This window comes from Hippocampus zosterae, chromosome 4 (assembly GCF_025434085.1).
Source record: "Hippocampus zosterae strain Florida chromosome 4, ASM2543408v3, whole genome shotgun sequence".
Taxonomy (NCBI): Eukaryota; Metazoa; Chordata; class Actinopteri; order Syngnathiformes; family Syngnathidae; genus Hippocampus; species Hippocampus zosterae.
The window spans coordinates 19266-30091 of record NC_067454.1 but is presented as its reverse complement, the minus strand read 5'-3'; the positions used below and the strand labels follow the sequence as shown (position 1 = coordinate 30091).

Here is a 10826-nt window from a genome sequence, read left to right as displayed (position 1 = left end):
GCCAATTTGAGCAAGGAATGAAAAAAGAAAGGTCACCTGAAATGACGCCGCTCGAGCGGGAGCGCGGCGCGGAAGGCGAGATGGGCAAAAAGGTTCTTAGCGCTCAAACCTTAGTTCCTTTTCCGTTGCAAATGGTACCTACGAGATGAGATCATCTCCTTCCCGTCTGCTCCCGTGCACATTTTCTTCCGTACCCTCCCGGTCGGGTGACGAAAGGTCAAGTTGACTTCCATCCTATGGGAAAAAACGTCAGCCTGGACTTGAGACGGGCAGACCACTTTGCCACGTCTTGCCTTTGATTGGAGATGTCCGTGATCTGAAGCGCTTTCTTCTCACGGGGGTCGCGGGCGTGCCACAGCCAATGGCAGGGCACGCGTGGACAGACAACCATTCTCGCTCACAATCGCACCTCTGGACGGAAATGTGAGTTTTCAGATGTCAGTATCCACCATTCGTTGAAATAATACGCGAAAATACCCCCCCCCCCCAAACACACGTTCTCACGTCAACGTCCGTTTGTTTCAACCCCGAGCACTGAACAGCCGCTCGGTCATCGGTTACCGGCAGTTCCTGCGGAGGTCGCCGGGTGGCGACGAAGAGCACGTCCGTACGCCACGGGGGAGGCGGAGAAGAAGGAGGAAGAAGCAGTAGAAGAAGAACAGACGCGGAAGTGGAAAAAAAGACGCGTCGCTTTGCGTGGCCGTAGCGGTTCGTTTTCGGCCATGGCGACGGTGGACGTGGAGGACGAGAGCATTTTGGCCTCGGTCTTCCGGGACTGCTTCCCGGACGGCTGGAGGGACCGAGCGGACCTGGCGGCCTACTTGGCGGAACTCAGTTCGTTGGGCGTGGAGCAGCTGGGCCGCGAGAGGGAGCGGCTGGCGGACGAACGAGCCGCCATCCTGGAGCAGACCCGACACTTGGCCTTCGCCAATTACCACACTTTCATTCGCACCGCCGACTGCACCGAGCGCATCTACCGAGACTTCGGCCGCGTCGAGGCCGCCGTGTCGCGGCTTCTCGACAAGCTGCCCGCGTTCGGACAGCGATGCCGGTGCGCCGCCTGACGCTTGACCGAGAAGAATGTTCCGTTTGACGCAAAGAGTTTTCGGTTTTCCCTCGCTCTCGAGTATGAAACGGCGCGGGTATTTTGACAGCGTCGGCCGTTCGGAGCGCAAAGTCCTTCCAACCTTTTGCTCAAGTCGTTTGAACGTACTGTATTGGTCAAACGTAGGCGCGATGCTCAAAAGCTGACATTGAATATGGACCCGACTAGCACGGGTGGAATAGACGCAAATGGACTTTCTGCTTTGCTGGGCAGCATCCGTCAGAAAATTGGCACAAATCCCAACGATGATTTGTTGGATGGATGTTCGCAAATCGAGTCATTTGAACGGGAACACCGAGGTCTGGAGGCCGACCGCATTGGCGCGGTATTTTCTTCTCGAGAGGCCGAAATGCGCGGGACTCGGACGACTTGGAGTCAGGCGAGCTGCGGCGACTGCAAATGTCGCTCCGCGTGTTCCTCGAGGCGCGTTATGCGACGCGGTGTCGGCGGGCGCTGACGGCGGTTCCTTGTGCGCTCTGCTTGCCGTCAGGAGCTTCGCAAAGGAGGCCGAGCAGATGTCGGCGGCTCGCCGCATGAACACGCTCACGTTGAACCGCCACACGGAGATCTTGGAGATCCTGGAGATCCCTCAGCTGATGGACACGTGCGTGCGCAACGCTTACTACGACCAGGCGCTGGAGCTGGCCGCGTACGTCCGCCGGCTGGACAAGAAACACGGCACCCTTCCCGTCGTGCAGGTGACGCCGCTCGCCACGGCCTCGTGTGGATTCGCGTTCCGGCGCCGCCTAACCGTTCCGCTGTCTCGCGCGCGTGCCTCTCCCATCTCAGGGCCTGGTGCGCGAGGTGGGCGAGAGCGCTCAGCTGATGCTGCTTCAGCTCCTGCAGCAGCTGCGGAGCGACGGGCAGCTGTCGTCGTGCCTGCGCGCGGTGGGATACCTGCGGCGCACGGACGCCCTGGACGAGGGCGAGCTGCGCGTCAAGTTCCTGCAGGCGCGCGGCGCCTGGCTGCGCGCGGCGCTGGACGCCGTGCCCGACGCCGACCCGTACGCGCACATCAGCAAGAGCGCCGAGACGTGCCGCGTGCACCTCTTTGACATCATCACGCAATACCGCGCCATCTTCTCCGAGCGCCGCGCCGCCTCGGCGCCGCAGCGGCCCGACGTCCTCCACGGCTGGGTGCTCGCCAAGGTGCCGTCCGCCGATGTTCTGCCCGCCCGTGTTGAAAAAGTCCCCCTTCTTGTCGGCCATTGTCGCTGCGTTCCCTGACGGGCGAGAAGGCGGCGTCCCCGTAGGTCAGGGGTGGGCAAACTGCGGCCCGCGGGTCAAATCCGGCCCGCCGAAGGTTGGTACACAGTTCAGGTTCGACGTCAACGACTGCATTCATTTCAGTTGGAATTGTAATAACGGGTATTCTACGCCAGGTGGCGCAGTTACTTGAAGTTGCAGAGCATAGGGAGGAAGGGGGGAGACGATACGGAAGCCCGCAGTAGCGCCAAGTCAAGCGAATCCCGTTCGATACGACGGAATAATTTACTCTTAAAGTGTGAAAATGTGGCAAAAAATGCCAAATAGTGCTTTTTAAAGAAAGAAATTCCAATTGAGTTTGATCCGGCCCGCCCTCCATCATATTTTCTGGTTCTCATGTGGCCCTATGCAAAAAATAATTGCCCACCCCTGCCGTAGGTGGCGGACCTTCAGCTGCCGGCGGCTCGTCGGCGTTGAGGCCGAGAGAAGACGTACCGTCGGCGCGATCGCCGCTTATCCGGGACGGGCTTTGGCCTCGGTGGTCACGCAAAGCCGCCGGACTCCCGATTTGACCGCGCGGCCCCGCCACCGCCGACAAAAGCGACTCAGACGCCTTTTTGCCCGTGCCCGCAGGTGTGCGAGTTGGCGGAGGCGCTGGAGCGCGACCTGCGGCGCGGCGCCGGCGCCCGACTGGACTCCCTGGCGGCCCAGTGCATGTACCTGGGCCTGTCCTTCAGCCGGGTGGGCGCGGACTTCCGCGGGCGGCTGGCGGCCGCGCTGCTGCGGGCGGCCGCCGAGGCCTTCGGGAGCGCGGCGCGCCAAGCGGCGGAGTGCTTCCGGCGGGACATGAGCGCCTACGCGCCGGTGGCCGCGCCCTCCGTGCCCTTCGTGCCGGGGGCCCGGGAGGCGGCGCCGGCGGACCCGCCGGGCACGATGGCGCCGCCCGCCGCCCTCCTGGACTTCCCGCCGCTGGGTCGCTTCCTCAATCGCATCCTGGCCGCCTTCAACGACTTGCGCCTGTGCTGCCCCCTGGCGCTCGCCCAGAGCGTCACCGCCGACTTGCACTGCGCCCTCTGCCAGGTAAGACAAACGCACTCGTGCCAAGTGGGGGGGTGTGTCGCGAGGAGCCAAGATCACTCGGACACCCGTGGGCGGGGAAAGAGAGAGAAAACACCCATCCGCTATCCCTGCCTTCTCTATTTTCAATTGGACAAAAAGGGAAAAAAAGAAATCTCGCGGCATGCCGCTTGACCAAAGTTTCCCAAGTGGTTGCGACGCGGCTTCGCGGCGTGCCGGTGTCGTCTCGCGGAGAAAGCCGTTTCATTGTTTTGACCATTCCTGAAGTCACGGGCTTCGTCTTGCGGACAAATGAACGATGTGTTTTTTTGCCGCGGGTAAGAAAGAGTAACGCGAGTGACATCGGATGATTTCCCGCAGTGCAAGTGACGATCTCTTGGGGCGCGCTCGTGCGCCCTGGCAATCGTTGTTGCTCGCGTCGTCCACCGGAGGGCGCCGTGACAACCACCCGACCGACCCTGCGAACCCGGTTTTGAGATTTTGGCCCCATCCTGACCTTTCGCCCCAAAGGCGGACACCCGCGACGCTTTCCCGTGCAAAAACCGTCTTTATTGGTGCGGCGCGTTGACGTTGCGTCGCCTTTTCCCATCAGGTGAGCGCTCAGCTGTTGGCCTTCCACCGCGCCGAGGATTCGGCGTTCAGCGACGGCGAGCGGCGGGTGTTTTCGCGCATGTGTCTTGTCTACGCCCGAGACCTGCTGCCCTTCCTGGACCGATGCCTGCAGATTCTCTTCCCCGCCCTGCAGATGGCGCTCGTCCTCGGTCAGAAACCTTTGTTATTACGCTCTTTTTTTTTTCTCCAACCAAAAGCGTACCGCCACGCGCGCCGGCCCATGCCAATAGCGAGTACCGATACCGCTTCTTGCCGCAAGTAAAATAGCGCGAGTCGTATGGGTGACACTCATGACTCGTGTCACAAGGCTGAATTTTGCATTTGTGCGCGCGTGCGTGCGTGCAGGTGTTCCAGCGTCTCACATGCTCAGCGGCGAGCGTTTGGGTCGCGTGGATGTGAAGCGGCTACTGGAGCCGCTCCGTTTCTTGCTGCCCGAGGACGAGGGAGCTCCGGCGGACATCGCCGCCGAGGCGAGCGGCGCGCCGTTGACGTCGGCGCCTCCCCGTGACGCGGCCGCGCAGCCGCCCCCGGGGGACGCGGCGCCGGCGATCGACAAAGATGCCGGAGAGATGGAGACGCTGTTGTCGTGGCAACCGGAACTCTGAGAACCCCTGCGCGACGACTCGATCGGCGCAGAATGCCGTCGGTCCCGTTCCGAGGCGGGTGCGGCCGAAACGCCGAAGGCATCCCTTGTGTTTCGTTTGCTTTTCGGAATAAGCAAAGCCAATAAAATGCAAGACGATACATGCTGATGTGTACAGCGCTTTCACAACAGCTGCAGCTACCATAAAGTCAAATCATAGACGCAGTGCGTGACGCGATGAAGAAGGGCCTGCGTGGCCTTTTCATCCGAACAAATTCAAATCCAACCGCGAAGAAAAGGGCTACGTCCCGGTTGGCTTTTTGGAAACAAAAGGACTTCAATAAATGGAATTATTTCCGTCGTCAAATTATTTCCGTCCCTTCTTTGTCTGTACCATTGCGTCAAACTTGCAGTGGAAAAAAAATAATGTCGTGCCCTTGTCTCAATTGATCCGGGACGAAAGAAGGAAAAACAAAGCGGGGCACCGCCCGGTCGAGGTCATTGAGTCCAACTTTAGTGGTCAAAAGACGTCTTCCGCTGACCAATGAGCAAGATCACATGTCCACAGCAGGGGGCGCGCTTCCTGTGAGGTTGAGGTTTGGAAGTTGGCAATTGAAGTGTTTTTTATTCGTGGCGTCATAAGTCAGCGCCTCATTCAAGCCGCCAAGGAAAGTTGAGGTTTGGATTTTTTTTTTAACAAGTCAGAATACAATTCTCAGAAAACAAAAAGAACATGCTACCAATACATACACATTACAAACGTTTAAACAAAAGAATAAAAAAAGGAAGCCAGGGGATTTTAGACCAAAATTTCAAATAAGCATATAGCCAGAGTCTTAACAGCTTTTTTGTTTTTGGAATCCGTAATAGAGCTCAGGTACTGCTTTGTTTCTGCTTCAAAAATTAAGAAAAGAGGTTTTGAATTATTCCATCTGGATTTGTGGATATGGAAGTTAGCGAGAATGATTATTAAATTTATAATGAAGTTTTGTTTGTTGAGGTTTGGAATTTGGCAATTGAAGTGTTTTTCGTGACGTCATAAGTCGGCGCCTCATTCAAGCCGCCAAGGAAAATTGAATTGAACAAAACAAAAAGAACGAGGAGGCTTCGAGAAGTCAAGCGTTTAGGTTTACCCCACGCCGAGTCCACTCGGATTGTCCCAGTTCTGAAGACGGTCATTGGACTCGGACTCACTTTATTAGCGACTTCTCGGACCTCAAAGTGCACTTTTCCTAGTCCAACTCCAGTCCGGACATCTTGTGACCGCTCAAGGGGGCGCCACCTGATCACAACGCACGACTGAACGGGCGAAGAAGTTGTTTGCCGCGCGACCGTAAATAGAAAAAGGAGCAGAAGAAGAAGACGACGACGAGGAAACGGACGGTGAACGCTATCTCGTTGCGGTGTGTGTTTGCTCTTTTCCGCGTGGTCGCGGGCCTCGCCGTGAGCTCGACGTTGTCTCTCTCTCTCGCCCGCCTCGGTCGAGCATGGCGTACCAGTTGTACAGGAACACCACGCTGGGAAACAGCCTGCAGGAGAGCCTGGACGAGCTCATTCAGGTGAGCAGCAAGCGCGCTACCTGCTAATGCTACTTAGCTTCCGCTAGTCTCCCCCCCCCCCACACGCACACGACTCTTTGTGGACACACGTTGCCATAGGCACGCTCGTTTAGCTCGGGAACAAAAGAGGGGGCGCCTTTCTTGTAGTCTCTCTTTTCACATAGGCGGCCGGGCTTAGTTTGCGCTAGGCCGGCGCGTTGGCCATATCGGACGTGGCCCATCGACGCGGAACCCCCCCCCCCACGTCGAAAATGTGAAGTGCGGGCTCAGCGAGTGCCTGGGAAAATACATCCGTTCTGGCTTGTTGAGCCCGGAAACTTGGGCGTGCAAGCCGTTCACCCATGTATGCTTGAAGGCGAAGCTGCTGTATTTGCGGCAAGTGGCGGACTCTTGCGACGGGTTGAAGCCAATGCGCGTTGATTGCACCTTTTGCCATCCGCTGAACGATGTTTCCCACGCCCGTCACTGTTTGTTTCGTCACGCCCGAATATTTATATTCACCTGTAAGGGCGGACATGGTTGATTTTGGGGCGTCGACCAGTACTGAACCAAAAACAATGAGCACGAAACCGAACTACGAAGCAAAGTGTGGATTTATCAATCATTTTGCCCTACTGGACAGCAGACGTGAAATGTTTTAGCCCCCCCACCGGGGAGGCATCAAGGCAGGTGGAGCCCAGCTTGTAATGATGAACAGATCCACATAGATGGCGGCAGCGCGACAATGCCTGGAAACATCAATGTCTGCGGACATCCTCCACCGGGCGAACAAAAGTGGGAAATGAAGTTAGCGCACATACAGGCGACATTTGAATACCGTTTGTATGCTTCTCTGTGAAACCCCGGCTCAAGAAAAGCATGTGCCAAAGGTGTGCGTGTGTGTGTCCCCGTGTCAGACGCAGCAGATCACACCCCAGTTGGCCCTGCAGGTTCTGCTTCAGTTTGACAAAGCCATCAACACAGCACTCGCCAACCGCGTACGCAACCGCGTCAACTTCAAGGTGAGTCTGCACTCCGTTGTGGGCGGGGGCTTGTTTTTCCCTTGATGTCTTGGTCGTCGTCGCCGCCATCCGGCGTCTTCCCGTCACGGCGTCGGGGTGACCTGAATGCCAAGCGCTCGTGCCGATTTCCTTGCTCCCGTGCAGACCCGGGCGCCGCCAAGCGATGGTGTCTGGCTTTGGCAACGCAAATGAGGTTTACGCCGTCAGGATTTTTGGGTCAGATGTACCAGCCCGAGCTGCCTAGCGCTGTCAAGGGACGCGACGGTGGACGCGGCACTTGACGCTTGACGTGAATTCCACAATGTGCCCAAAGGCAAGAGTGGCCACTGCGCTGCGAGCAGACGGCCGTTACGCTAGCTCAAGCGGCATGGCCACATCGTTTTAAAAAAAAAGGATTTTCAAGGCACCCTTTGCAATATTAGCTCCTCTGTCAGTGCGTGACTCTTGAAAGGCAGCTTAAACTGCTTGGAGGTCCGCGGCACGGCCGTGACTGCCGGGGGCCCGTTAGCCACTCCGAGAGCAAGCATATTCAGATGGTCCTGTGAGCGGCCCAATGCTGGAGAGAGCCACTGACTTGGCGGGGGTGGGGGGTGCGCTGCGGCTATCGGAGCCAAAAGAACTCTGCCGCAGGGTTCGTAAAAAAAAAGAAAGAAAGAAAAAGGCAGATGTGTATTTTTTGATGATGGCGCCCCCTGAGTGGCTGCCTCCAGCAGCTCATATCTTAAATAATTGCTGAAATGCCAAATATCGGCCCGGCCGATAATCGCGCTATCGCTATTTCAGACGTGAAATCATCACCTTTGTCCCGTTTGCAAACCGGGCGGATGGGTGGTTGCGTTTTGACGTTGCGGTTGTGTTGTCAGGGTTCGCTGAACACTTACCGCTTTTGCGATAACGTGTGGACGTTCGTGTTGAATGACGTGGAGTTCCGAGAAGTCACCGACCTCGTCAAGGTGGACAAGGTCAAGATTGTGGCGTGCGACGGAAAGAGTAAGTTGTCGCGCACACGTGCTCAAAGTTTCTGGACTTGAAAATCGTGTTTCCAGGTCCTTAAAGTTCGTGGAAAAAACATTTCGGTATAGTTTTGGGAGTGGGGGGGGGGGGCACACGCGCCTGTGTACATATGCATATTTACTACTGACAGTTATTTGGCTTTCAGGTGAAGTTTCAGGACGAACCAAAACTGCATTTACCGCTTTTCTTTCAATTGTTTGAGATGATGTCATCCTTCTACTTCAATGTTCTTTGCTGATCTACCTGTAGCCTGATTTTTGTTTTTACATTTTTCATAAAGATTACCAGAAGCCAAATATCCCCAACTTTGTGCGTGCGTGTAAAAAGTCATTGAAATATTTTATTTTATTTTTTTTCAGATTCTGGCTCCAATGCGGCAGAATGACCACGCCCTCCACCAAGAGCCTCAAGTGTACATATGCGTGTAATTCGTCTGTGCGTGTCAACTCGCAGCGTTTTATTTTCGTCTTGTTTTCTACCTTGATTAAACTTGAATCCCAAAAAGCTCCTGTGCATTTGAGGCGAGCGATACCCCTCCGTACCACCGGGCGGCGCTACCGATCGGGCGTTGCTCATTCCGATCCGGAAAGTCGGCGCCCGCGCGTAAACGAAGCGCGGCGGCTTCGTCGTCGTTCTCGTGACGGTCGAGGAGACGTTTGTCGCCGAGTCGCAATTGGCGCCGTTGCTCCCTCGCGTGCGGAAGACGCGGCGACTCGGCCGAGTTACGAGACGACTGTCCTATTTACACAGCGCGTGATTAATGACGTGGCGGCCATTTGTGAAGGCGACCATCAACAGTTGGCGGGGCGGCGCGTCAGCGGGCCCGCTCTCCTTCCGCCGGGGTTTCGCGGGCCGACGTGGACGTGGGGTCCTTGTCGACGAAGCCTTACTCATGAGGGGGAACGGTTTAAATCGAGGAAAAAAGTCGGAGTAACAACAACGACCAAGATGGTTCATTTAGTCTTTCCGCCAGAGTAGAAGTTCACGATTGGACCTAAAAATAGAAGGCCGCTGCTGAGCGGTGTTGTGTCCAAGGACCGACAACCCGAGGCCAAGGACTTGGAAATTTTTCCGAGGCCAAGGACCAAGGACTTGCCTCCAAGGCCAAGGACCAAAGAACTGATTTTGAAACCGAGGCCGAGCCGAGGACACGTAGAAAACGACGCTACCGAACCACTTGGCAGGTCTTCATGATTTGCAACAGCCCTCCATCATAACCCTTTGCACTCCCTAACGCTCGAATGAAGTCGTTTTCATCAAAGAGTAGAACAGTCAGGGTACGTGTTATTTAGACTGAGAAAAAAAGAAAATCATATGAATGTTTTAGTGCAGTCGTTTGTTAATATGAAGTAAATCAAGTGAAATTGCGTGGATCACACAGTCAATTCAAGTGCGGTGACTTTTAGAATTAAACTATTTTTTTGGTACCGTGAAATTGACGCCACGGAAACGACACGCTACCGGTAAGGACTGTTACCGTGAAATCCTCAGGCTTGCGCTTGCCGTAGTATTTTTGATTTGTTTTGCCTGAGAGATTTCCTTGCGTCCCGTGGGAAAATTATGCGTCTGGGACGCGGGACGCAGAGATAACGAGATGGCCGAATCGCTAACCGTTCTCTGAGTACTACTATTATTACCACCACCACTAATACTACATTCATTAATATCTTCAACTTCACAATAATAATAAATAATTTCATCAACCATGATTTTAAACGATGTATTCTCAATATTCATTATTCCAAACACGAGAAAGCATTCAGCAAACGTAACTGGAATCGAGCAAAACTACTCCAAATCCCAACGACCAAACCCGGAAGTGAAGTGCCGGCATGATTGACTCCAGCTGCAACGCAAATGACTTTGTTCAAGCAAACATTCGAGTGCGACCGGTGCACAAACGTGACGACGGTGTAAAAAGAACTAAATAAAAGACACCACTGACGGTGTACAAACTAAATAAAAGACACCACTGTTACACAAAGGCTTACACGCTATTTAAACTGCCGATCGCGAACGGAACGAACCGTGATTGAAACTAACTGTGATGCCGCGCTTTACCCGTTGCGCTCTAAGTCATTTGTCAGCGGCAGATTCGTCCATCCTAAAGCGCCAGAGTTCATCCATCAAAATGGGTTGCTTTGAAAGGTATGTACTTGAATCCTTCATAGTTTTAGAGGTTCTAGGGCACTGGGCAAGGGTTTCGGAACTCTACTCCTCCATTACGTCCGAGGACCCGCTATCCAAGGCCAAGGACTTCACTCGGAGGACCAAGGTTCGCTCTTCGGCCCTCGAGACCAAGGACCGGCTCGAGGAACACATCTCTGCCACTGAGCGGATGTCGAGGATCGAGCACATTGCATGTCGACCGGCTCGAGAGACGTGGCGAATATCGGACGTGAACGCAACGCGCTCGACAGCATCGATGGCTGAAGGCGGCGGAGGCGCCCGCCGCCGCAGGAAGTCATTCGCGCGCATCGAGCTGCAACGTGGGCGCAAACGAGCAGAAAATGTGACGAGTGCGCACTCTGTGTGCGGTTTACAGTGAGTCACTCGAAACCAGGTCAGACTCTGCGACGCTCGTCACTTGTGCGCCCACCGGTAAACGTGAGGCACGCGGGCTCGTCTCGGGCTCCGCTCGTGCACATGCTCAGTGTGCTCATCTCGCT

General features: G+C 55.4%; 2 protein-coding genes across 2 annotated transcripts; both read left to right on the top strand.

Annotated features, from left to right (window-relative positions):
• Positions 1-41: 41 nt before the first annotated feature.
• On the top strand, positions 42-4953 carry cog8 (component of oligomeric golgi complex 8). The gene is made up of 7 exons (XM_052064066.1): positions 42-75; positions 568-1051; positions 1596-1803; positions 1895-2254; positions 2945-3391; positions 3981-4149; positions 4346-4953. The coding sequence occupies exons 1-7, from the start codon at positions 42-44 to the stop codon at positions 4603-4605; spliced, it is 1962 nt and encodes a 653-aa protein (XP_051920026.1). The 3' UTR covers positions 4606-4953.
• A 952-nt stretch (positions 4954-5905) lies between these two features.
• On the top strand, positions 5906-8661 carry gtf2a2 (general transcription factor IIA, 2). The gene is made up of 4 exons (XM_052064232.1): positions 5906-6142; positions 7039-7143; positions 8007-8133; positions 8517-8661. The coding sequence occupies exons 1-4, from the start codon at positions 6071-6073 to the stop codon at positions 8540-8542; spliced, it is 330 nt and encodes a 109-aa protein (XP_051920192.1). The 5' UTR covers positions 5906-6070; the 3' UTR covers positions 8543-8661.
• Positions 8662-10826: the final 2165 nt, after the last annotated feature.

Bases quoted from the DNA above. Each gene is read 5' to 3' on its own strand.
- cog8 (XM_052064066.1), top strand. From the start codon at position 42: ATGACGCCGCTCGAGCGGGAGCGCGGCGCGGAAG. The intron at 3,392-3,980 runs GTAAGACAAACG...TTTTCCCATCAG, and splicing joins TGCACTGCGCCCTCTGCCAG to GTGAGCGCTCAGCTGTTGGC. The intron at 4,150-4,345 runs GTCAGAAACCTT...GCGTGCGTGCAG, and splicing joins GCAGATGGCGCTCGTCCTCG to GTGTTCCAGCGTCTCACATG.
- gtf2a2 (XM_052064232.1), top strand. From the start codon at position 6,071: ATGGCGTACCAGTTGTACAGGAACACCACGCTGGGAAACAGCCTGCAG. The intron at 6,143-7,038 runs GTGAGCAGCAAG...TCCCCGTGTCAG, and splicing joins GCCTGGACGAGCTCATTCAG to ACGCAGCAGATCACACCCCA. The intron at 8,134-8,516 runs GTAAGTTGTCGC...ATTTTTTTTCAG, and splicing joins TGTGGCGTGCGACGGAAAGA to ATTCTGGCTCCAATGCGGCA.